The following is a 24,934-nucleotide window of genomic DNA, read 5'->3' on the forward strand; positions in this document are numbered from 1 at the left end:
ATGCATCCTAAAATGTTTCTGAGTTGTTCCCAGAGAAGTCCATTTCTGACCCAAATTTGCTCAAAAAAGGAAAGGCCTTTGCAATTTTTTCAATTTCTATTCAATTTTGGCCAAGGAGTGAAATTGCTTGACAAATGCATGGAAGATGTCTTAGGGCCCTTAGAACACATTCCCAAAATTTCTTGCGCATATACAACTCAACGATCCAGTGTGTTTACTGCGAAACATACAATCCGAATGAAAGTCAACTTGTATGGAAACAAAACCCAACATACTCGGTTTCCGCACGATAACTTGAAAAAAAATTGATGTGTTGAGTTGAATTTTGATCTGGTTATTTGTTTGTGATATATTACACAAGTCTGTTGATTGTTGAGAGAAATTGTCAAACAATAAGAGTATTATAACCCGAACAATCCAGTGTGTTTACCGCGAAAAATACAATCAGTGAAACTAAGGAACTTATAATTCAGTATAAAAAAGCCTTTTCTTCGGTTCTCTTCCTTTGCAAGATTAAGAGTCATTTCGTGTAAATGCCTCATAATAAGTGTCCCCGCTCAAACATTTTGGGCCAATTTTGAGGATGCAAAAAATAATTTCTTCGCAGTTTGGCTTGATGACCATTGCAAAATAACTGCAACTCTAAAGAAATAGTCAATGAATGAAAACAAGGACACACAATTGGTCTTCTTTTTTTACTAAGACCTTTAATGAGGTATAAGCACTGTAGTCTGTTCAACTGTACAGCTGGTAGTGATTATATGAAACAAAATGGGCGTTCCTTATGAAAGGATAAAACGCTTCACATGACTTGTACTATAGTCAGAAAACGGACTTTATACACCATCGTCTACAAACGTCCATTCAAAACCAGTTTTTATGTGAGATCGCCCTTCGATTACAAACGCAAATGATGTAGAATGAAGATTAAACAATTGTGAGATAATGAACAAAGCATTTCAAGTTGATAGAAAGAAGAATCGGAATCAATATAGGAAATCGATGTCTTACAATTTTTGTACCAAAACGCAGTGCCTCCAACCAACAAGGGAAGTCAATTTTTACCCTTGTAATTTAGCGCAGGCCCCGTGCATATCTGTTCCATTTATCCTGTTGAGGCGTGACCCCTCGGAAGCCTTACAAATGTTATGCAATGACCAACTGAAGATAAAATTTGTAGCCTCCCTTTAGCCGTTAACTAAGTCTTGTATTCCCAATGCATCCTTCACAGTAAATCGATACAAGTATTAGTTGACATATTAAATCTATGTGACATGAAAGAAGACTAGTTATTGCTTTAATAACGAAATGATAATTATAGACTATTCAGAATATTATAGACTATTCAGAATATTATGCTTACCTCAATTAAACTCAACGTGAAACAAGTTCTAATCACATTGTGAATACTCCGTGGATTCCATTTGGCTATGCTTTCACCACCTCTTAAATAATATCGACAATGGTTAAATATCAGAATTTTCCAGCAAAGCAAACTAATCTAATCCTTGCTTACTATAAACAAACCGTTTTCAACGCTGAACATTTTTACATGCAATGTTATGTACACATCGGCTATTGAGCCCGCCATTATAGCGTGTATAGAATAAAAACAAAACAAGGTATTATAGTCAAAGCTCAAGTGAGTATTTAAACGCCTATTTACACAGCTTGAAGGTATAGAGAATGTTTCTAACCCGAAAGCACATTCTTTTAGTTTACAGAATAAAAATACTTTAGTATTAAAATAGCAAAACCTCACCAGAGTACACCATCATACATTATTATTTCCAACAGTATCGCAAACAATATTACATAAAAACTTGTTTTGCCTTCCATTTTGAAAAATATCGACTGATCTCACAGTTTGTTCGGCAAGTGCACAATGTCAACAAGGCCCCAGTTTCCGTTAATACAATTCAAATACCTGTACAAGTTAAGCAAAGCCATGCGTCAGATAATTCATCTCACTATAGCAAGCAACAGTTTGTTATATCTCGTACAAAAATATCTCCATGTCTCATTCAAAATACCGACGCGTGAAAGTCTTACGCGCCTAATACTGTACAGAATATAAATAAGTTGCGTTGTGTATTGGTTCTGTAATTTTGAAATAAATATGTCAAAAACTTGATTTATTAGCTACGCGTGGAGACCGATCGACAGAGGCAGCTTTGGAAGTGAAACGGTTTGCGAGATTGAAAAATGGCGCGACTTGAGTGTCGATAGTGTCATTCTTCAATGAAATGAGTAAAGACATCTCACCGTTGTGTTTCAGTGTAAATGTCGAGTCTTGTTTTGATGTTTGTTGTGTTTGGTTTTTCCTTCACATTTATGAATGTCACTTGTGAACTCTGAGAAGCGCGGAGAAAGTCACTATTGTACCCCTTGAGCGGTAACTGGTCAGTAAAAGATGCCCTCTCATGTCTTCTTAAGTTAAACCCATCCAGTCATTTCATCTTGAATTGGAACCGTTGCACGTCGGCCGTTACGAACACCCCCTAAAATCTTCCCGTTGGCCCCTCTGTTTCCTCCTCTTCCCCTTGGGAGCAGACCAGCGACTCCCTCGCCTGGATCTTATCCCATTTCTTGTGGTAGCCATCCTTCCAGGCCGACACCAGGTTGTCCCGGTCAACCACCAGCCGCGTCTCGCCGGTCTCCGTGTCGAACCTCCGGTTGCCCGTCACCAGGTACTGGCCGCCCGTCTTCAGCCGGGGACACTTGCAGACGTTGGGCACCCAGATGTACTCGCGGCGCCCCAGGTGCACCGTGTTCTTGTACGTCTGCAGGATGGTGGTGTCGAAGCGGGTCTGTCCGTTCTCGATGGCCTTGCTGAGAATTTCCACGTGGAGAACTAAGATGGAAAAAGCACGGTTGAAATCAGTGAACGAAGTAAGGTTTCTGCAAATTCGATCCGATTTTGAAAAGCAGCAAGAGTCATTGCCATTATGTTCTTTTGTCAACAAGTCCGATTTATTAAGTCGGCATAAAAAAAGACTTATTTAAGTTGATGAAGTAACTGAAAGCAGTTTCTCCTCATCCAAAAATTACCTTTCACTGCGAAAAGACTTTGAAGGAGGTCTACTTCCAAGAGAGAAAGCATGTCTACATTACGATCGAATAATCAAAGACTAGTTTTTCAAGAGATACCTGATATTTTTTTTCAAATTAAACCAGGCTCTTGGCATTTTTTAAATCAGTTTTAAATTTCACAATAATAAAAAGTACCCATGAAAATCTCGTCATTTTTAGTGACCTGGTTAGTATGGACGCCATCGTACCAATAATTACAAAGCGCTGGAACTCACCGAAATCATTCTCACAGAAGTGGCTAGTCCGTGAACCGCGCACCTTCCTACACTTGGGGCATTTTTCTGAAGCGATAAAAAGACAGAAGGAAAGAATCGAAGTCAATTTCCGTATATAATTAAAGTTTGTAAATGAATTCTACAAGATCTGTTGTTCCTTTTCGACTGCGCCATAAAAGGACGCATGGTTTAAATTTGATCATTATTCCCCCCCCCCAAAAAAAGTTATTACACAATCCTTGTTCTAGTCGAATGCGGCCACAAGTCCACCGCATTAGAAAATCACAAGCCCCTGCAGTCCAGTCACAAGTTACAAGGGGTGAACAATAATAACGAAATGCCTTTGTTACAATTTAGTTTGCATAGCTTGTGACTTGAATTAAGACTAGATAGAGGACTTTGTGACAGACTTGTGAGGGCTTGTGATGGACTCCACATAGTACAATCATAGAGCTATATTAAATTACTATAGCTCTATGAGTACAACACTGCTATTGCATTTACTGATGTATATTAAAACGTACTCGTGGTCTCTTTTCCTCTTCCCTTGCCTTTCTTCTTTCCCTTGTCCTTCTTTCCTCTCCTCCTGGATCCGCGTCCCGCCTCCACCTCTGCTTCAGTCTCCTCTCCCTCCTCCTCCTCGTCAGCCTGGGTGACGTTTGAGGAGGAACTGGATTCGGGTTTGGTCTCCGACTCGCTCAGCTCCGAGGGTTGGGCTTCTCCATCTATTTTGAAAGTGAAAGGAAACAGATGCTACTTTTACGGACTCATTCGCGAACAAGTGCAATTAATCTTGACTGGTTTTGAAAACCTTTCAGTCTCGGCATCCGATTATCGAGGACATTTAAAAAGTACGCACTGGGAAAAGACCGTCAGAGACCTCTTGTGGAAACTACCTGTCAATATTGGAGCACAAACAAGTTTCAAAGCACCAAAGTCTATTTACATGTATTCTGCATTTTCTTGTCACGTTGTATGAAATAAACCTACAACTTTTCAACTTCATTGATACATTTCGGAGGATTATTGGTTAAACTACCCACCTGGCTTCATTTTAATTGCCAGAACAGGGGCAGCCCTTAAGATCTTTTTCTAGTGGATAAAAGTGAATTTTCTTTGTGCAGATCTTGAACTTTGAACAGTTTTTAAATTTGAAAAAGGGAGGGCCGGAGGAGTACAATTTGTGTCCCTCCCTTTAATAAGGCTATAGCGAACAGAAAACAAAATATTTTCTTGAGTGTATTTTTTTTTCATGAGACAAACCAAGTCCTGCATACCAGCTATGATATCATCTGACAGTAACTGATCCTGAACTTCGGGTGGTCCAGCGGCCTTCCTGGGAGGCATCCAGTATTCGTACTCTACTCCTGGATTCCGCTCCCGGAAGATGATCTGCGAGGGAGAAAGAAAGGGGACGAAGTAGAAGATAACAAGAGACAGGGCCAAGTAATCATCTGGAAGAGACATGATCGCACGGAGGGCTATTGCGTGGTATGCTTGGGCGTTACCATCCGCTCACTGTTGGTTTTAAAAGTGCATTAACGAAACCAAACCCTTAACTGGAGAAAGGCACAGAATACCAAAATATTTGTCAGATGATATTTTAAACCTTTTCAGTGTTCACCGTTACGGTATATTTTTGCGAGAACTCTGATGTGAAAACTGCAGTCACGAAATGCATAAACATCTGTAATTATTTTAGTTTAATCTTTTTTAACTTATTGAACATAGCCTGTTCATAACTGGTATAGCTTTTCCTCACACGAAGTTCTTTGTCCATACCATGACTTCCAGGATTTTATCCGTTGGTCCCGTGAGCCTGACTTCCTCCGATCCATTGCGATGCCGCTGGTACACGATTTTGGTACCCACGCCTTTGTACTCCCCCGGCCAGTCGATCGTCCAGTCCCCATTCAGCAGGAACTGACCGGTTTCGTCTTTCAGAGCTGGTTGAAGACACAGAAAGTAAATAACAACTTGACTAACATAACATCCAATGGCGAAGCATATAGGCATTCATCTCAAGGCATGAGTTTGGTGGTTGCAATCAATGTGGAGACTGCTCCCATTAAAACGACATCTATTATTGATACTTTGTATTGCAGCAACTTTGGCTCCACAATGATTCGCATATTTTAAGTAAACATTTTTGTGCCTTGCATTCATTGTTTACTGGGTTAAAAATGTGTTATTTTTAAATAGCTCCTCAAGATGGCTTCTGAATTCTATATGATGGAGTACAAATCGTAATTTTTGACATTCTTTTAAAATTTCAATCCTCAACGAATTTCAACTAGGTCGAATCAGGCCTATCCGATATCCCACACCATCTCGTTTGAGCTTGATTCCCGCATTCGGTGAAGGGCAAAAAATAAAAATTGCCATCAATAGCTTTTTCCTGGGGCTGCATCTCTTTGGAATTCCTTGCCTAGTGCTTGTTTCCTCTAACCAATGATCTGTCTTGTTTCAAAGAGAATGTCAACCACCTTCAGTTTTCCTGAGTGAACGTACTCTTCTTTTTATTCTCTTGTAGCCCTGTACCTTGAGTGGCTTGAAGCTTTGTTAAAGGCAAAAATTACACCAACACAAAAGATTCCATCAAAAAAGGTCACGAATAAACTAAATTGATGTTCTTACCAACGAAGTTCAAAGTGCTCTTGTCTTTGATTTTGATGTTGGTCGCTCCGGCTGGGATCATGATGATGCGATTGTATGTGTAGAATCCTGTAAAGACGATAGACAATTGCAAATTAAGTTAAAATTTATTTTTACGATAATATCGCCAAAACGGTGAACTCCACATGCTCTTCAACACGTTCGATTTTTTTGTTTGAACTGTCAACTTGTTTGTTTTATTTTAATGAAAAATTTCAATTTTTCTAGTTTTTCAACCTTTGAAAGAGGCTTTTAGTTTCGTTTGATTTTACTTTTACTTTTCGCAATTTCGGGTAAAACTCGAAAAATCTTTAACTTTTAGCTATTAATATAATGTTCCTACGGCCTCAAATGGCCCCTGATATGTCTGAGTAAAGACGAGACATCAAATTTCCGAGCAGACACACCCTTGGTCGGCAGGTGCAAGAACAACAGAAATTCCAAAGATGTCAACCGCGCATGGAATCATGTACAGACACGGGCCTTCACAATGCAACCGTTACGTACGGGCGCCACTTTCTTCACTACAGACTATAGGCCATTGTAGTCCAGACTCCAACAAAGTCAAGGAAATCGGGGAAATTAAGTTTACTAACTGTATTTGGGAGGTCTCGTCCTGCCTTTTCCCCATGGACATTAAGGAGCACGGGTATAGTGAACTCGGGCTAAATGAGTACGGCTATTACAACCTCTTTAGTGTAATTTTCTGTCGCAATGGAACGGAATAAGTCATTAATTGTGAACGATAATGGGGTGGCTACCGGAAACAGGTACGCGCACCGATATCGATAAGAATATGCCACGTGACTTTCGTGTGTGTAGCAATGTCATCCTACATTTCCAATGAACTCTTGACGAGGATGAAATGTGACAACTGTAAGTGAAATGTTTAAAGAGATGTAAGTGCACATGAGTTTGTTTCTGCATTCAATAGGGGACGTTGAACAATGGAGGACAATAGGGTCCCCAATTCCCGAGAGATCCCCAATTTGGATTCGTGCACAAAGCATATGGGAGGTCTTCCTAAAAAGTCATAGTACAAACAAAAGAGGGACAATAGGGGGCTTCCCGATTGCAGGCAAATACACACTTACATGGGTTTGGTTTGTGTATTTTTATTGTACTGCAACCATGCTCAGACTGACGTTGCCATAATTATTTTCACGGTTTGGGCCTAATGAGCATTGGGAAAACATATAATTACTATAGTTCAAACAAAACTTTCGGTCCAACAGAAGGGTGCATACCTATGTTCTCCAATACCTATGTTCCCCAATACCCATGTTCCCCTACCCTAACCCTAATCCTAACCATCTAACCCTTACCCTCACCCTAACCCTAAGCCTAAGGATTTTTGGGAACATAGGTATTGGGGAACATATAGGTATTGGAGAACGTATAGGTATTGGAGAACATAGGTATTGGGGAACATCGGGTAGACCCCCAACAGAAGCTAACTTCCTTCTAAGTTCCCTCCTCAAAGTGCACAGCTTTTTGTTTGCCTGCCTATGAAAGCACTACATGACTGTGTCCTAACTCTGGTCAGGGCCGCTAAGGTCAAGTTTGTCCTATACTTGCGTGTATATCACCAATGATTGGTTGATTTTGCTTTCTTAGTTTGCCCTCTTGAAATATGAAGGCTGTTGTGACCTCGTGTTTGTAATCAATTTGGAGGAGGGAAATTGTACACCCGTGTAGAGTCATTCTTCCTTTGGCTGCTTACCCCTGGTAGTCCCGGTTCGATTCCTGTCTCGACTGGAATTTAAGGATAATTACTTCCTGTGTACGTGTATGTTTTTTTTTATCAAAATGTGTGTGTTAAATTTTCTTTTGCTTTCCCCTTAGGGCCTATGCCTTAAAACAAAACTTTTAACAGCTTGGTCGTAAGTGATAACAAAATGCCGACTCCACTATGTGCAGGGTTGACATCACAACTGATGTTTCCAAAGTAATTAAGCCGCTAAAGCGATGAAATTATGTTCATCAACAAATTTTCCCTAAACAATCAACAGAAAATCTCCTAGACTATTTTTTGCGCAAAAGCTATAGTCTAAGGATTGATTGAACGCCTCCCGGCTCTGATCGTCAGGGCGTGTACTAGTGCATGAAAACACGGACTGTTTCTGGTCCGGCAAAATGCAAGTGGGATTTCACGGGAACTGGTTTTTCACGGCAGCATTGTATTCATACCATGATGCAGATACCTAGGGATAACGCTTTTAGATCGGTAGGGCAATCGAGGTTCCTCTAACAAACCTGTCCTCTGACACCTTCTACACCGTCCTAGCCTGCGAACCGTCAGATCTTTACAGATCCGCCCAGGATAATGTCACAGCATGACATGTACGAGCAACGCCTTCCATCAACCCCCTGAGTAAAGCCCCGCACCAGGCGGGAAAAGACCGCAATGGTATAATAATTTTCGGATGGTTTTTACTTTGAGAGGAGCCGAGTTTAGTTTTGATCCACGTCAAAGTGGGCTGGCCGAGTAATTTCACGTCAAGGTGTAAACATGTTGCCGGTTACCGGGTTGCTGGTTGTTAATGGGTAATTTGTTTGCTGGGTGGGGCGCTGGACTGCAGTGTCAGAGCTAAAGCTTGAACGTCTTTTCTGAGTCGTGATTTTTGTCAACCGTTGGCTAAAAATGTGGTTACATTTTTTTGAGAAAACAAATGGCTGTCTATCTTCGATCGGCTGGCTGTCTGACGGACTTGTCCATTGCTTCCTGTTTCGTAATTCGTCTCGTGGTTCTGATTGCAAAGTTATCTTTTCTCCAGCTGAAGAAGATAAAATATGAGGGGGGCTGATGGTTGTCGAGGAAGAAGCTTTCCCTCGAAACCCGTCTGTACCGCGTAGTGATCTTAATTAGGAATGTCATGTCAATTTCACTTCATAAAGTAAAGGCAAGAGCCAAATAAAGTTGCAGCCTTGTAAGTCCAAATCAAACTTGTACTTTGAGTAAGCTTCTACATGAGTATAGACTGGTTTCACTGTGGCATTGGCTGAATGAAGACACCGAAATTCAGACGCTAGCCTCCTGATTGGATTTTTTGACACCCTGACTGGCAAACTGCAAACACTGATCGATATCACGTCAACACAATTAACAGTTGGTGCTTCGGACGATTTGTCTTTGGCCCTTTTGGGCGATTTGCCAGGGAAATAAAACAAGAACAAAGAATGCTAACCGGTTGATGGATATTCTTCCGAGTAGGTCTTGTGCACCTGACCACAGGTCTGGTTTCCGCCGCCGCAGACCCCGCACACATCGTAGCCCGATGTCGAGTTTAAAACTCCGTCACAACCGACAGTCTGCAGAAACGTAAAAGAAAAAAAACCACCAAAATATGGCTGTCAGATGTATTTACAATGAGAACGACAAAAACAGGAGACGTCTTAAGGTCAACTTTGTCTTTGGCAGACCCAGCTGCAGAGTTACTCATCTCCTTTGCCAAACAGCTCCGGGCAATGTTTGATCCAGGCTAGCCTAGAAAAGTGCTGCTGGGACTTTGGTAACCGCTGATGCATCTCACACTTGAAATGCAGTTGTAGCTTTGGTGAAATAACAGAAACCTATAACTTTAAAATGCTGCTTGTTAGACCATAAAGCAAGGTTCCTTGCTCTATATGGATAGACTTGGTATACCTATAACATATTGTTGGATGTGGAGGGATCATTAAACAATGACGATAATGTAAATCAGTCATCTCCCAACGACGTCCCGTTTAGGGTAGGTCGGCGGAAATTGTGACAGCATTGTGTAAGCTCCGGTTATCCTCTGGGTCAAGATTGATACTACACCTTTGATCGACATGGTTTCTGTCCCTTAGAATCAAGCATCTAGGCATCGACAAGACAAAGGACGTGACGAGTCTGCCTGGACTACCTGCACCAGTTTTAGAGATGTTAATAAAAGCACGATGCTTTTGTGCTACCCTGGGAGCCGAGGCACGTGTGATTCATGTGTCCGCAACGTCAAACTTAATCGCCTGTCAAATTTGAAGGTGAGTACTCAAGAATGGTGAAGGGTCTCATCGCTTTAATCCAATAAGTATGATCTTAACTTTAATCGATGAATTTCGAAATTCGCTCTTGAAATCGAGAAAACCTGCCTAGCATTTGAGCCATTTTCGAAATCTTTTGGGAAAAATCTCCCGTACCATTGGGATTATAATTATCTGGACAAAGAGAGCCAAATCTGACCACCTTTTGACACAGCGATAAAGTGATATGCGTTGACAGTCTTTTCCAGTGTATTTGGCACCTTATCTCAAGTACCAAGAGTTTTAAAGTGCTAGATCTCACCTGGCACTTGCCGTTGATGCACATGTCCATTGAATGTCGGCGGCATCGGGTGCCATCCACGACGTGGCGGAAGTTCAATTCGTACGCTCCGTTAGTTGTCTTGCACACCAGATCGCACTCGTTTCTATTATCTGAAGTAAGAGGAGACATAATACAAAAATAATTCATGTCTCCAGAACACTCGTACTATAAAAACTTTGGAATACATTCAGATTAGAATTAAATTACGCGATGAGCAAAACAACTTCATTATACACTTAATCTACCGGGTAGCAATGGTCTACGATTGTGTTTGAGCATTTTCTGTGCTAAAAATTAGCCGAGCGCTGCCAATGAGTGCTATTGTAATTTCCCCAATGCATACAAAACTGCATTACGACGACTCAAAAAGTTTCTGACCTAAGATTCTGACGAAAGTTTCTGACAATAGGCTTTATTGACGAGTCGGCCATATTAAATTGAAAGCGAGGTAAAATCTTCTTTCTTGGAACTTGCGAATAGAAATGAAAGGAGTCTGCTCTGATGTGATTAAACATACCATAATGTTTTAAGACACATTTTAAACGAAAAATGAAAGTGAGGCTTGGAACGCATAAATAGTCTGGCACAATCCCATTCAACAGTTTACAATGTATAAAATGCAGTCAGGGAACACGATCAAAAATGGCTCCCTCATGAATAAGGTACTTATTGTTCAGTAAACTGAAGTCGCACATAACAGACAGGGAGCTTAAGCATATCGCTTCCCCTTTGAGCTATAGTGATGACTTCGCGCATTTTGTTTGATTTAAGATATCTGTCAAATATCCCTCGATTTCATAATGCTCCGTCCACGACAGAATGCAGTAATTTGGTTATGTTTAGTTGGAACGTTGGAACTTTGCTTAAACCATTTGACGAGTACGCTCAGATTTCTTCATTTCGTATTTTAACTATTTCCCCCCCCCTTCTATAGTTGCCCTATATTAGGCCAAAAAAATAAATAAGTCGGTCTCTGGTCAGCGCGCGCGTCGATTTTAAGCATGCGCGTCGATCTTTTTTTTTTCCAAAATGTTCCGCGGTAGCTCCAACAGCGCCCTCTATTTCCGCACCTCCCCATTTTTTTTTTACCAAAGAGCACCAAGGAATGGGAACTGCACCAAGGCAAATGATCAAAAGCACCAAGGCAAATTATGGAGGCCACCAATGTACATGAGGACACCAAAAAAGCAAAATAGTACCCACCTTGTCTGTACAATCCAAGCTGAAGAAAAAAAAAAAAAAAGGAAAAAAAAAAAAAAAAAGCCGCGTGGCCGCGTCAATTCCGGAACTTTGGTCTGACCAGAGACCGAATATTTTTTTTTTTTGGCCTTAGTTGCCAAAGGTAATCGATCTTCCCTGCCCCACCCTGCCGATAATTCCCTGATCGCTACTCTGTCTGACATTGCTCAAAGAAGTACATTTGGCACGGGTCCAAAACTTACCTTCTTCGACTGGTACCCACTCCACCAGCGGTTTCTCGTTGTAGATGGCACACTGCATGGCTCTGTAGTCTTGCGAACCAGGTGGGCAGGGCTGCGACCGGCGGCATTAGGGGCAATAATAAAAAGGGGAAACTGAATCACTGCCCAACGTAATATCACTAATTGCCTTCAACATTCTACGCATTGATCCACTCCGTTACCAATAGCTCCGCCATACCTGGCCAAGGTAAGGACAGACGTCTTTGACAGATGTCACAGTTAATTACAAGTCACCAATGCTCGCGAAGGAAGCATCAGTCAAAAAGCGAAATTATTGGTTTAATTGCAGGGAAATTGCCTCTGTGTATCTACACAAGGAAATATCTGATTGACATCATACCAGAGACCGGGCTTTTTAACATTTTGATCGAATTTGAACCGACCGCGTAGTCTCGAGGGTCAGTTGGCGTTGGGCACTGACCATCGATTTGCGATCGCCTACGATTCCACTGGGTATAGGCCTGAATAAGGTTTGTCGCCGAAGATTATACAAACACTCGACATAAATTAGCTGGCATACACATAGACATGCACCTATCGATCATGAGGCATCCCTTCTCTGTCATCATTACGTTAGGTTGGAGTCTTGACAAATATCTTCCCAGACTTAGACATAACATTGACAGCTTGAGGATGCCAACGAAACCAAAAGAGATTTGGTTCGTACTGTGACTAGTTCTAAATTGGGCGCATTCAAAGGGCGGTAACCGGGGGGGGGGGGGGGGGCAGGTCGGGGGGGGGGGGAAGACCCGCCCCTTAATTGACATGGGTCAACTTTTCATTTGCACTCAAGAATATAAGTTCAATTGTACTGTAACTTTCTGGACTAAATTTGAAATTTTAGCATTTCATTTTACAGAATCCACTCTTTCGGTGGGAACCCAGATATTCGTAGCCTCTTGATGTCTTAGTCGACGATTAGCTGCAATTTTACAAAATGAGAACACGTGCCTCTCTGGTATACTTGGATCAGTCGCGGTGCAAATGTCACACATTGCAATCATTAGCCCATGGTTTCCACTTTCCCTCGTGAACAGTTTTTTGGCGCCAAACCTTTTTTGGTCTGCAAATCTCACCTTGGTGTTACAGGAGCGATACTGTTTGCTCTCCTCCTCGCACACCTGGAGACCTGCCCTGTCATTTGCTGGTTTTCTGTAAAAAAAATAAATAAATAAAAATAAACAAACGAACCCCCAAAATGTAAAGCTTTCTTTTACGCATTTTCTTAGCTTTTATGCATTCCCTCCCCCCTCGGCCTTAGGACTATCATTTTGGTTTTACCCTCCCATAAGAGGCTGGGGTCGCATCCACGTATAAAGATGCGTGTGTCATCCGGGCTGAGCCTCTAGACTACTCGGTTTACTTCATGCAGGTATTAGATACTTTTGAAGATTTGAACTTGTTTCTCAGTTATTTTGGAACAACCCACAGTTGATATCATCACTTAAAGAAGTGTCCCTCGGATGTCGATCAGTGGAACAACTATGTTGCACTTATCGTTGACATTTTGGGATGGGCTAAACCTTGTTTCATTCCCATTTGAACTTGTTGACATTTCCTTTTCATTAAGAAAAGGCATGTCATTGTGACATGCAGTTTTGACAGGTGATTGAGTACCTGCTCATGCAGTGTCTTGTCCTGTACTTGGCACCACCGCCGCACGTCCGCGAACACTCTGACCAATCGCTCCACCGGGACCAGACGATGGAGTTCTTATCCCTGTCACTTCCCTTGAAGCCTCGTCGCCCGCGCCGCGCATCCTGGTAAACACAGAGGGAAAAGATTACATCTCGTTCATGTCAAATCCAAAGCACATTGATCTCAAATTAAGAGTACCGAGCTGTATTCACTGGAGTGGAGATTTCTTGTTCCGCGAATGTGGTTCCTTCCCGTGCGAGCGTTCTCCCACCGGGTACCAGAAATTTGCCACCCTTCCTCATTAGAATTAAAGCAAGCCATCTCGTTTGGAATTACATCCTGAATAATTGCTCCTTATATACAAACCTATCCTCCTGAGAAATGAGAATCAATTTCTCCTTAGATATCTAATAACCGCGCCCTTAATGGCGAGGGTTCAGTACACAGGCGTGACCTTTCCATCAATTTAAGATTGATTGACAAACTGTCTATAATTGAGCACATCAGTAACACAACGTCAGGCTCAAAGTTGGTAAAGGCTCATGTGGTTTTGAACAAGTATTTCAGACCCTATGGGGTAAAGCCTATTATGAAACTTGAATCGTCAGTAGACTATAAATACAATTACAGAATGAGTCGACGGGCGGATGCTTCCGTCCCTCGTGATCACGTGACTTAAGTTTGGGCAACCCTGGACGTTTTGCCAGCAATTCGTTACAATGATACAACTTTTCCCACCATGCATGGCTAAAACCAATATTTTCACACACAAAACACAGCTCTAAGTCCATTCGTTTCAAGCGGTTCTATTTTCAAACCTCCCAACACGGGTTTCGACCAATGAAAACTGAGAAACATAAATCAAAAGCTTAATTCCGCTGAAGAAAACGCGCTATATTTTGTTGCCATATTTTGATGAACTTCCAACTTCCAAAACTACCGCCGTTGTAAGAGTTACAGTGTTAACTGTCTCTGTTTGCGACAGTCGCGTTTTCGATTTACCCACCACGACTGTTTTGTTAGACACGTAATGCACTGAATTCATGAATGTTGTTCTCATTTTCCTTTGCGTTTGCGCGAAGTTCAGTGCAGTGAGCGACAACTCTAGTTTATGCACCGACCTGTTGCTTCTATATCCAGGAGGAAAAATAGGATAGCTGAATTTGCTGAGTTCCGAACAAATGTCAAGTGACATCTCTGATTTGACTCATCCCCTCATTCCACAGGGTCTGGGCCAAACGTCAATTTTCGACTTATCATTCGTTTGTTCAATCCATCATAATCAAAGCTTTGTACCGCTGAGCATATCAGCTTAATTTCCCCCACGTGTCACACTGCCTCGCCCAGTCAATTACAGGTCAGCCGCCCCCTTTTTTTTACCACAATCTGCCCAACTTCATAAATATTTACAAAAATATGTATTTATTTATTCTTTTGTAATCGTAGCCCAAAGGACGCGTACAGCCGCGTTATATGATAGATTAAGATATCGAAAGGCAATGGAAGGGACGTTTGTTTATGTTGGTTATTGGACCGCTGAATATTTTTTCTTTAGCCCACCCGGAGCATAAATATTTGGATATGAGGACTTTGTAAGCCTACGTTTCACCCCTAACCACAAACGCACAATGCGTGAGTGGCCGACAGTTATTCCAGACGTTCAAACCAAATGTATTGCTAAATAGAGTGGCCAACTCTTTCTTAATTAATAACAACTATGAAGGGCTTAACTTAAAAAAAAAATCGGTATACTAGAACATCGCATACAGCCTAGTTGTCGTAAGTACATGTACATATCCAACGAGAAAGTGTGTGCATTTCGTTATTTCTTTGTTACTCCGAGTTCCTTTTCCTGACAGGGAACCCTACCGCTAAGCTTTGCCAGGGGGCAACCCCCAGCCCCCCTCGTTCCTCGATGAAAACCCTTGGATCAAAGGTCCAGGAACCTGTCTCAGTAAGGGACAAGAGTTGACAGGCCTCCTCCTCTGGTTCTACAAGGTGGTCAGGACAAGAACACTATTTCGTCACACCATTTTGAAATCGCTTCTGGCAGCGGAGATTTAATAGCTAATTACATTCTTGGGAGTTGCGGCTGATCCCTAGCCCATTTACAAGATATAAGGAGAAATCTACTTTATTATATCAAGCTGAACTCTTTACGAGCCACTCAACAGTTCTTTTTTTTCTAACACGGGTGCAAAAACCCGGCAGCGACGATTTGGTGCGGCGCGGCAATTCACTAATAATATGGCCCCTTGATTATCCCCCGTAAATTGGAATGGGAATAAAAGTGCAGCTACACAAGCCCGGTAGTTGACCCCAAGCCCTCAAGGGGTGATCTTGAATTGAACCTCCCCCCCCCCCCTCCTCAAAATGATATATTGGTTTATATGAAACCCCTAAATAGGCTGCGAATCATATAGTCGTGTGAGAAGTAAATAAGACCAAAGAAATTTTACTGTTGACTGATGGTATCATTCAGCGGTTGAGGGCGTCCCATATACCGCCGGCTAGACGACTACACCGTGACCGATATGCAAAGTGGAAGTAGGTCTGTACGCTTTAGATTTCAACCCAGATCCTGTTACCTTTCTCGTCTTGCAGAAGTCCACTCAAGACTTCCAAACTTCAAACACATGCAGAACATTGCACAAGGATTGGAGTCATACATGGGTACTACAAAACTGTCACTCATTGGCTACACGTCTCACTTACACGACCATTCAGAGAGCTTTCTTGTTTCCCACTTAATACAGATGTTTAGGAAAGGTATAGGCAGGGTTTCCAGCACTTAATGAAAACAAACTACCCTGAGTTTCCGTGATATTTCCCTGAAAACAAATGTCTAAAAATCCATGAGAAATATTTTCACTTGAAAGAGGTTGCTGGGAAGTCAAGAGGTTGTATAGCACAGCCAATTGTTAGTGTCTGGAGAGGTGTGTAATATTCACACTGCATAAACACACACAAACCGCCATAACCAGTCAGTCCATGGACACAACTTGGACACGTGGCACAAAACGCACATACGCCAAACTGGCGAAAACCTTTCCCTTTGGGTCATGTTCAATTCCCTGAGTTTTCCCTGATTTGTGATTTATTTTTCCAAATTCCTTTTATAGTTTTCATTACTGAAAAAAAAACCCCGGAAATTCGTTTTCAAGGTTTTCCCTGATTTCCAGCGTGGCTGGGAACCCTGGATGTGAACTGTCTTTGTAGGGTTTAGTATTTTACATGCAATGACGACTATACCCTGAATAACCAGTACAGTAGCATTCTTCTCATTTGTTCCATTTGCTTTTCAAAATTTAAAAGTAATGGCCAGATAGTGTGGATCTGACATGTAAGCTGTCTTGCTGGTATTTCTCGGTGCTTACTCGCATTGTCCAAACTGTGTTGTGACTGACTGACTTGCGGTTTTCTATGATCACAAAGCAAACCTTGGTATGCAGAGCGCCTAACTGCGTCTATAAAACCTAAAAATCACATTTGTCATTGCCTTTTATGTAGATTCTTTACCAAATTCAAAGCTTATATATACTTGATTTATATGGTATGTTTGAGAATCTATTGTACGAGACAGAGCATGGATTCATTTTTTCATTCCATGCCAAATCTTTTAATAACATCCCAAAACTGACGAAAACTATAACGAAAGGTTTTTTCTGTATGAGTAATTGCAAATATCACCGAATTTGAAGGCAAAGTTGCCATTTCATTGTCTGTGTGGCAGAAAACTGTTCTCAACAAAAACTATCCCATCAGCGGACACGGACTTTGCTTTTATAGTCGTTTGGCCTGTTGCGCTTTACACGTCCTGCGTAGATATATACTGTAGTCTTGATAATAGACAGTGGCATTCTTGTGAAAGGTTGCGAGATTTGATTGAACAGAAGTGTTGACGGGCTGCATTGTCGCACTCTCCATTTTTGGCATTGATTTTTCTTTTGATGCCAATTCTTTGGAAAAACTTCAAAGCTGGAAGCCGACACAGCGAAACCCTTTCACATTGGTTCCGACTGGTTTGTTGTATAGCTTCGCAGCAGGTGACGCGGTCGGTCTAGACGCAGCATACAGTCTAGCGTGGACGAGTAGTGCTCTATCGTCAGGCCAATTATCCCAACATCCCTGTTAACACCGTGCTAACAATGAGCATAAAAAGTCGGGATATGCTGAAAACGAGGACAAACTTTTTGTATGACCATCAAAGAAACTTAAATTATCCCAAGTGGTTGTCCCTCTTGATAAAATATGTCGAGGATCTGTACAGCCATGTCGAGTATTGTCCAACTGTTGCCCTCAAGCCCTCTATCGAAAATATGGAACATTATTCTCATCACTAATTTAGCATTCTTGTGCTGTGATGTGTTGGATAAAGATAATCTAAACCCGGTGTTAACAAAGTGGGAGAAATTAAGGGCAAACTCTGGGATAATTGGGCAAAAAGGATTGGTGATATAGCCTCCAGAATCAAGCAGATCTCTCAATAGACCCCGTCACCTTTTGACGTCGTGCCTGATGGTTGCCGACAGGCGAAATGGCCTCCAAACGTTTCTGAACTCATGTCCCAATGATTGTTCAGTAAACGTCAATACATTTAAGCCACCCATACTGGAAATGTTAAACATGCCGTGGAGAAAAGAACAAAATTGGAAAGTCGGTATCACAATGACTACAACATCCAATTTTGAAAACAAGTGTGGCATGTCGTCACATAGTTTGACTGAATCTAGATACATGTAGTCAAACTATAGTCTTGAGTAATACATGGTACACTGTAGAAGGTACTAAAGTCGACCTGCGTGAGACGATGACCTTATACATAATAGATAATATTTTGCTAAATAAGTGATGATACCCCTGGCGAAGGAAATCTGAGATAAAGGATACTTTCCGAATTAGGAGGTTATTAATAGCAATAGGTCAATAAGATGTTACTATTTATATAAGGAATCCTGATTAGTGTAAGACTAGCTAGTCGCAATACTTTTGGCAGTCAACACAATGTCCTTGCTTTCAGAACCGTGCATGACATTTTTCTTTTTTAGTGAGTGCCGAATAATGTGGTTTTTTTCACATTATTCGCAATCTTAGGAAGTTGTCAAGTCTGTTGTTGTGAAGTTTATGCTACTTTCTTGAATTTTCGATTACCCTAAAATTTGAAAATTTAGCCTCTATCTTAAAACGTCTTAAACAAATAAGTCGATTTATTTCATTTTGTTTATGTATGCGTCACTTGTTCATTAGTACAAAAGTGCACTGATAATTCAGGTCAATGGGAGACATACACATGTTTTGGTGAGTCTTTGAACTTGATTTCATTTTATAGTGAACACACTTTCAAATGAAATATCTTGTATACCTTTAAAGTTCAAGTAAGTGGATGTAGATTTGGGAATGGTTGACCCAATTAAGAACTCCCTTCAAGTGATCTGGTATAGCTACCAGTAACAGTGCCGAGTTATCTGCATGACCTATAAAGTGTCTAGTGGGACAGCGTGCGATGGTGGGAGATCACATCCGCTGACGGATGGGTTCGTGGTACTAACTACCTCTACGGGATTGATTCTAACCTTGTTATCGAATGTTTCTTTCTCGATGTACGATGATAGAGTGTAGAGAAGACTAAACCAGACAGTTTGCATGAAAGAGGACCAACGGCAAGGACAACATCTTTTCCTCAGGAGGAAGTGAGTTTGTCCGTCCAATCTGTCGTTTCGAACTGCCGAGGCTTAAGGATATTATGAGGATGGAAGGAACCATTTGATTATGGATTCTTGCAAATACGACCTATTGAATATGTTGATTTCACTTCAAGTTAATTGATTATGTGTCAGGTACACAGTGGCGGATCTACGGGGGTGGGGCGGGGGTGGCGGGTAGGGTAGGGGTCACCCCCGGGCCGCAAAAATATGAAAATCATGCAGAAAATACAGCAACCGCCCGCAGGTACACGTCAAACACCTCTTTACTAAGTTTTACTTTTTGAGGCGTATTGTTTAATAGATGGGACTTGCACTTTAAAAGTTTGGTCTTTTCTAAGCATTAAGTGAAAGGATGATACTTGGACGTGCACTTCTTAAGAACTTCTTTGCGCCTAAAAATCGAGATTATTGGGGGGCACAATTGGAATTAGTAAACCCAACAGGATATTTTCAATTACAATTCTCTCACGCCAGAATGGCTCCTGAGAGTTCATCTTCACCTTAGAGAGAAGAATCAGGTCAGTCACTGCCCTCTTCTTTTCTCTCTTAGGACACTAGCCTGTGAAAAGTATCCTTGGGAAGAATAAGAAATACTCTTGCTTTCTTAAACTTATTCTACTTTCATGGGAAATCAAATTATATTCCTTAATAATCGTCTTAATTATAATGACGAATCAGTCGCATCGGAAAGGGAAACGGGGAATTTACTTATGCGCCTGGGGAAACAGGGGCAAATTAATTAAAGAATTAACACTAATTTCCTCCGGACACATTCGTGCTTGCATATCATAGCATCCATTTCTTTCCTGATTTGCGATATTTCAAGGGGGGAAAACCTCTCTTTTTCAGATTGAGGGCAACTTTGATAGTATGCATGTCGAACCCGTTAAGCTTACAAAGAATCAGGAGAGCGACCCTATCCGTACAGAAATGAACCATCTGATCATAGAGCTATATAGGTCCTAGCTCTGTGATCTGATGACAAACTTCCGTTTAGATACACGCGTCAACACTCGCACTTTGGTAAAAAAAAATGTATTGATATATAAACATGTAACGGTCACAGCAATCTCTCCTGAGATGTAGGAAGTCATCAAACACCAACTGATTCCTGAATTGGCAGAAACAAGCCCGCTTTGAACTATTTTGTAAACAACGTGGCATGAATGCAGTCGACAGCAACGCTGGTCCGACTTGCGCGCCTTGGTTGCTTGCATAGCGCCCTCCGTTGAATTTCGCCACAGCACCAGTCGGGAACTAGGTCTTGACATGAGTTTGTAGGATCGACAGATTTCCCCTTCCGTGGGTTTCCTCTCAGTGAAATGCACTTTGTCCCAAGAAACCCACATCAAAGACTGTTACTTCATACCATGCGATTTCACGCCCTCATTGTGGTGTGTTGCCGCTTTGCACAGTGTTAGGGGGGAAAAAACCCAAGCTCTTTAACATTGGCTGAACCTTGTAAAATCACACCTCGAACGCCCCAGGCAAACTTCAATCGCGTTCTACGAGGCTGGGCAAACATAGACAATAATAGAAAACACTTCTTTGACAGATCAGAGAGTGTTGCACAACCTCTGAGTAGGTCAAAATATCAAATCTTAACAAGGGACGCGTGCTTCTAGGTTTTTTCCCCCTCTAAAACCTGACGAGGTTTCACCCTCTTCCGAGTTCTCCACTTTCAACCTGCCCCGAGCGGGTCCTAGTAGAGGTATGTCTCTGTCAACGGGTGATCGATGCAATTGTAACTGTTAGAAGGAAGCAGCATCAAAAGGCCACACGCTTGGAAAAATAAAAGTTATCAGTTTTTTTTCGTGTGGGTGGCAAGAATAAAAGCTGTTCGTAAAAGCACTTGTGGAGTTTTGAACATAATGGGATGATCAAGCAGGCATGCGTAATCGTGGTGTGTGAACACCGCGGTTGGTTAGAGGTGTGGGCAGAGGGGTAAATAGTCAGGAGCGGATCCTGAATGCATCAAGTGTTTTTGTTGAGAATTTCCCAGCCCCCGAAGTTGCGAGTGGGGAAGGTGGCAAGGCAGAACCCTTGGCAGAGAAGGGAAAAAATGATATGTGTTGGTTGGGGAAGGCGATCTACACTGATTTTGTTGTTCAAGGTGTCATGGAGATATAAAGGTGTACTAACAGGACAGGTTTGAGATAGTTGGTACACCCCGCGCAGCTCGCCGACTCCCCGTGGTGAAACAACAATAACCATCGCCGTTATCAAAACTTCTTCTTGTCCTCATATTTTTCCAAAAAACGAGTAGACCTTGTCAAGTTGTTTTGTTACACCATGCGAGAGGTGAAAGGTTTTGTGTACAATTTTCAGTCATTCAGCAATGATCCTCTGTTGCCGCAAAGTCGCATCGCCTCCGAAAAAATAAGCTGGGGGAAAAAAGTGCTGCAGAAAAGAATTTAATGATCACCTTGTCATTGTCAAAGAGAAGGGATGGTGTGATGGGAATGGATTGGAGGTGGACTCGGGGCGTGAGCGGGGGACAGGTACAATTGTTGTAATTATCCCTATGTTTGCCAGCCAGCCTATAGCTCCGGCTTCTGTCTTCTTTTCACAGCCGGAATTGTCGGCTTCTTCCCAGGATTGTCCCCCCCCCCCCACGCATCCCTTCATTGTCTGTTCGAGTGTTGGGAAGCATCTTCCAGGCTGTGAATGTCCTCACCCTAATACCACCCGACGGCAGAAAATATTATCGCGGTGAGTGGCGGTGTCATCACGTCATCAAAATGCCCACTCTTCCTGAAAAAAAATCCCTGCCAGTTTTCCCCCAGTCCCGTTCAATGCCGATTTCGGAGCGCTTCTTCCTTAGGTCGCACAAAAGTTAGTGATGCTGAAAAGTACTGTCTACTGAAACCTTGACGCAAGGAAGACGTATCAACATCTTTTAATAAGTCATCTGTTGGCAATCAGCCCCTGGAATGTCTTACAGTAGACAGCTATCAACATTTTAATGAAATAGGAAAAGGACGGCAAGCTGATTGTGTACAACGGAAGCGAGAAGTCACAAGGAGGGTCCAAAATGTTTCAGAAGAGTCTATAACTGATAAGATTGTGGCTTTAAAACCGCGTTGTTTGGCTAGATAGTGGTTTAATATCATTTGGGAAAAAGGTCAGAGTTTTTTTTCCGAAATGTAAAGTTGGCCAAGAGCCACTCTTGATGTCTCAGACTAATCAAAATTTGTCTTGATTTCCAACACGGTCCATTTTTTTTGTATATGAATAATTATAAATAAAGAAGTAACATCTGTTTTCCGTAAGTTGTAAAATGTAACTTAAAGTTAACAGAAAGACGGTTCCAGTGCGCTTTGCTTTTGTAAAATGTAAATTAAAAGTTACAGCGAGACAGTTTCAGGACGTTTACTTTTCGGCAGGCTGATATTTGTTAAACTCTTTGTGTATGCAGAGTCAACATGTAGTTCGCAACCAATTGGTAGGTAAATGGGCTATTTGTGAGTACGTGGTGGGTGGTTTGGACTGATTATTCAAACTAGTCTCAATTCCTTTTTTTTCAGACCAATTCTTCTTCCACTGAACCTATATACCCAAGTCATCGCCTACCAAATGCTTACACAGTTATCATGATAGAGAAGGTAATTAATAAACGGAAAATGATGCAAACAATTATTTCGTTGTAGTTAAAAACAATGTGTTCAATAAAGCAAAATTACAAAATGTTAAAAAAAGAAAGAAAACGATTTTTTGGCCAAAAAAAGTTCCCTAAGGCCAAAAAAAAAAAGTCTCCGGTTTCTGGTATGGAGCTTGCCCCAAAAGTGGTGCGGCGACGCGGCTTTTTTTTTTTTTTTTACATGTTTTTTTTTTTTTTTGGCTTCAAATGTCGGCTGATGACTGCAAATGGTGCCCGACTAAACTTAGTGCAAATATATGGGAGTCCAGAGAGGCCACATAAAGCTTATTCTCGATCATAACCCCATCTAAAAACACGTTAAAATTGTGCAGCAGCAGGATTCCAGTCAAACCAGTGAGTTTGGCGGTTTTGAGACATCATCTTGTATTGAATAAAAAAACTGTTTCATTTTGCCGACGCGCATGGCTACGGCGACGCGCGCGCATACCAGAAACCGGAGACTTTTTTTTTTTGACCTAAGAACGTTTAAGGTAACAAATTGTATTCATCAAATAAGTCCTTACTTAAAGTCAAACAAACGTCTGGAATATACAAACTCACAAGTTTTTTAAAAATGCAAAAATAATTCACATGAAGGATTTTAAGCGGAGAAACAAATTTCCAAGAAATTAATATTTTTTATAAGTACATGATGCAGACGCATACACCTGTCACAAGCAGAGTAATTAACTTGGCTAATCGAATTATCAAAAGGAAGTCATTTCCCCACCGCTTGTTTTCCTCAAGGTGCCACATTATTTGGGTAACCTCTCGGAAACATGTCAAATGTCTAGCAGCGGATACCGCACCATTTCGACCAATTTGCAGCGGTATCATCCCTGCGCCATGGTTTGCGCGCCAATTGATTGTACGTGCCGCCGGGTAAAGGGCTATTTTACCTTGAAGGGGCGGGCAAGTGCCCCAAGCTTGCATATAAGGCCTATACACCCCACCCCGGTTAATGAATGCACAAGGATATAAGCTATTACAAGTCTCTGACGTTTCGTTATACACTCAAACTATAAGTAATTTCTATTCTCGTTTGAGCACTATATTAGTTGTTTTGAATTTTTTTTTTTTGAGCAGCAAGTTTACTGCACTTTCTTATTGAGAAAAATCTTCAAATGACCCACAAAGGCAAAAATCAGTACGGAAGGTCTTGAACATAATTCCCCGGATCATTTTTATTCAACTAGTAAAAATGACATGGTATTTTTTTTTCAATCGTGTCAGTGACAATGTTTTACTCTCATAACGGCTGGACACTCATTGGACACAGCTTTGACTTGAGACCCACAGCTTTATCAAGACTTCGCATCTACCTAACTATATCTAACTGACCCAACCAGTGAGGTGTTTGATACGTCATAGTGATCATATGTATAGTGACTGTATCTTAAAATTAATACGAGAGCCACAAGTGTTAACGACGTTTCAGTCACTACCAGCTCTGACCGTCATCTGGAGAATTGTCTAGGTGAACAGCTAACAAAACCAGTTCAAGTTTTAGGCAGTTCCTTCGAAGTGTGTATCCACACACACAAACCTTCCTACACTCTCAACCATACAAAGCCCCCAGTCCCATTTATCTTAACTCATCCGAACTTTACCGATAACCCTTTAAAGTGTAATGTCACCCCCTAAAAGCATCATTTGACCGGGTGAATGCCAGCAGCAGTCCTTCGCCTCAACTCTGCGTATTGTTGCAGTGGTTCACGGAACTGCCACGAAAAGTTCAACTTGTTGAACCTACAGACGTGCCTGGCTTAAGGTTCCCTCCATCTGTCATTTCTCGTTTTGTCCCAGTCCTCTTTGTTCGGGACAAAACATCAAAAAGACAGGAAAGTACGCTTGGCATTTAGTGACAGGTACGCGCCGACTGAAATGGAGCAATAAATCTACAAGCCCAGCGAAAATATTGATATGGTCTTGCAACTAAAAATATGTCCAGAAATCCCATGTGGCAAATAATTCATATTGAGTGTTGACACATCTGAGTTCCGTAATCATGTGTGTACTATTGGTGCCAGAAAATATATGGCTTCAACCGAGCTGAAGTGCAAGTGGAATTAAAACATATCTTTGTGAGGGAAGGCGCGGTGTGAAGACAAATATAGGATATAGGCCTACACTGGTTGATGCCTCAATTCAGATTTCAGTATTTTTTGTTTACCTTTCCC

At 41.6% G+C, this 24,934-nt stretch overlaps 1 protein-coding gene across 3 annotated transcripts in view; it reads right to left on the minus strand.

Moving 5' to 3' along the window:
* Positions 1–681: 681 nt before the first annotated feature.
* The window catches only part of LOC119745898 (ADAMTS-like protein 5), a 47,121-nt gene continuing 22,868 nt past the window's right edge, over positions 682–24,934 (minus strand). For 2 of the 3 annotated variants that reach the window (XM_038222571.1, XM_038222572.1), the window contains exons 3-13: positions 13,389–13,531; positions 12,848–12,923; positions 11,733–11,823; positions 10,270–10,400; positions 9,152–9,275; positions 5,946–6,032; positions 5,091–5,254; positions 4,586–4,700; positions 3,833–4,033; positions 3,309–3,374; positions 682–2,854 (exon numbers count right to left, since the gene is read on the minus strand). In XM_038222571.1, coding sequence (XP_038078499.1) covers positions 2,502–2,854; positions 3,309–3,374; positions 3,833–4,033; positions 4,586–4,700; positions 5,091–5,254; positions 5,946–6,032; positions 9,152–9,275; positions 10,270–10,400; positions 11,733–11,823; positions 12,848–12,923; positions 13,389–13,531 — 1,551 coding nt within the window. In that variant the 3' untranslated portion in view covers positions 682–2,501. The remainder of the gene's footprint in view (positions 2,855–3,308; positions 3,375–3,832; positions 4,034–4,585; positions 4,701–5,090; positions 5,255–5,945; positions 6,033–9,151; positions 9,276–10,269; positions 10,401–11,732; positions 11,824–12,847; positions 12,924–13,388; positions 13,532–24,934) is intronic. The other variant, XM_038222573.1, reaches the window with a different exon arrangement.

This window comes from Patiria miniata, unplaced genomic scaffold, assembly GCF_015706575.1.
Source record: "Patiria miniata isolate m_02_andy unplaced genomic scaffold, ASM1570657v1 HiC_scaffold_7, whole genome shotgun sequence".
Taxonomy (NCBI): domain Eukaryota; kingdom Metazoa; phylum Echinodermata; class Asteroidea; order Valvatida; family Asterinidae; genus Patiria; species Patiria miniata.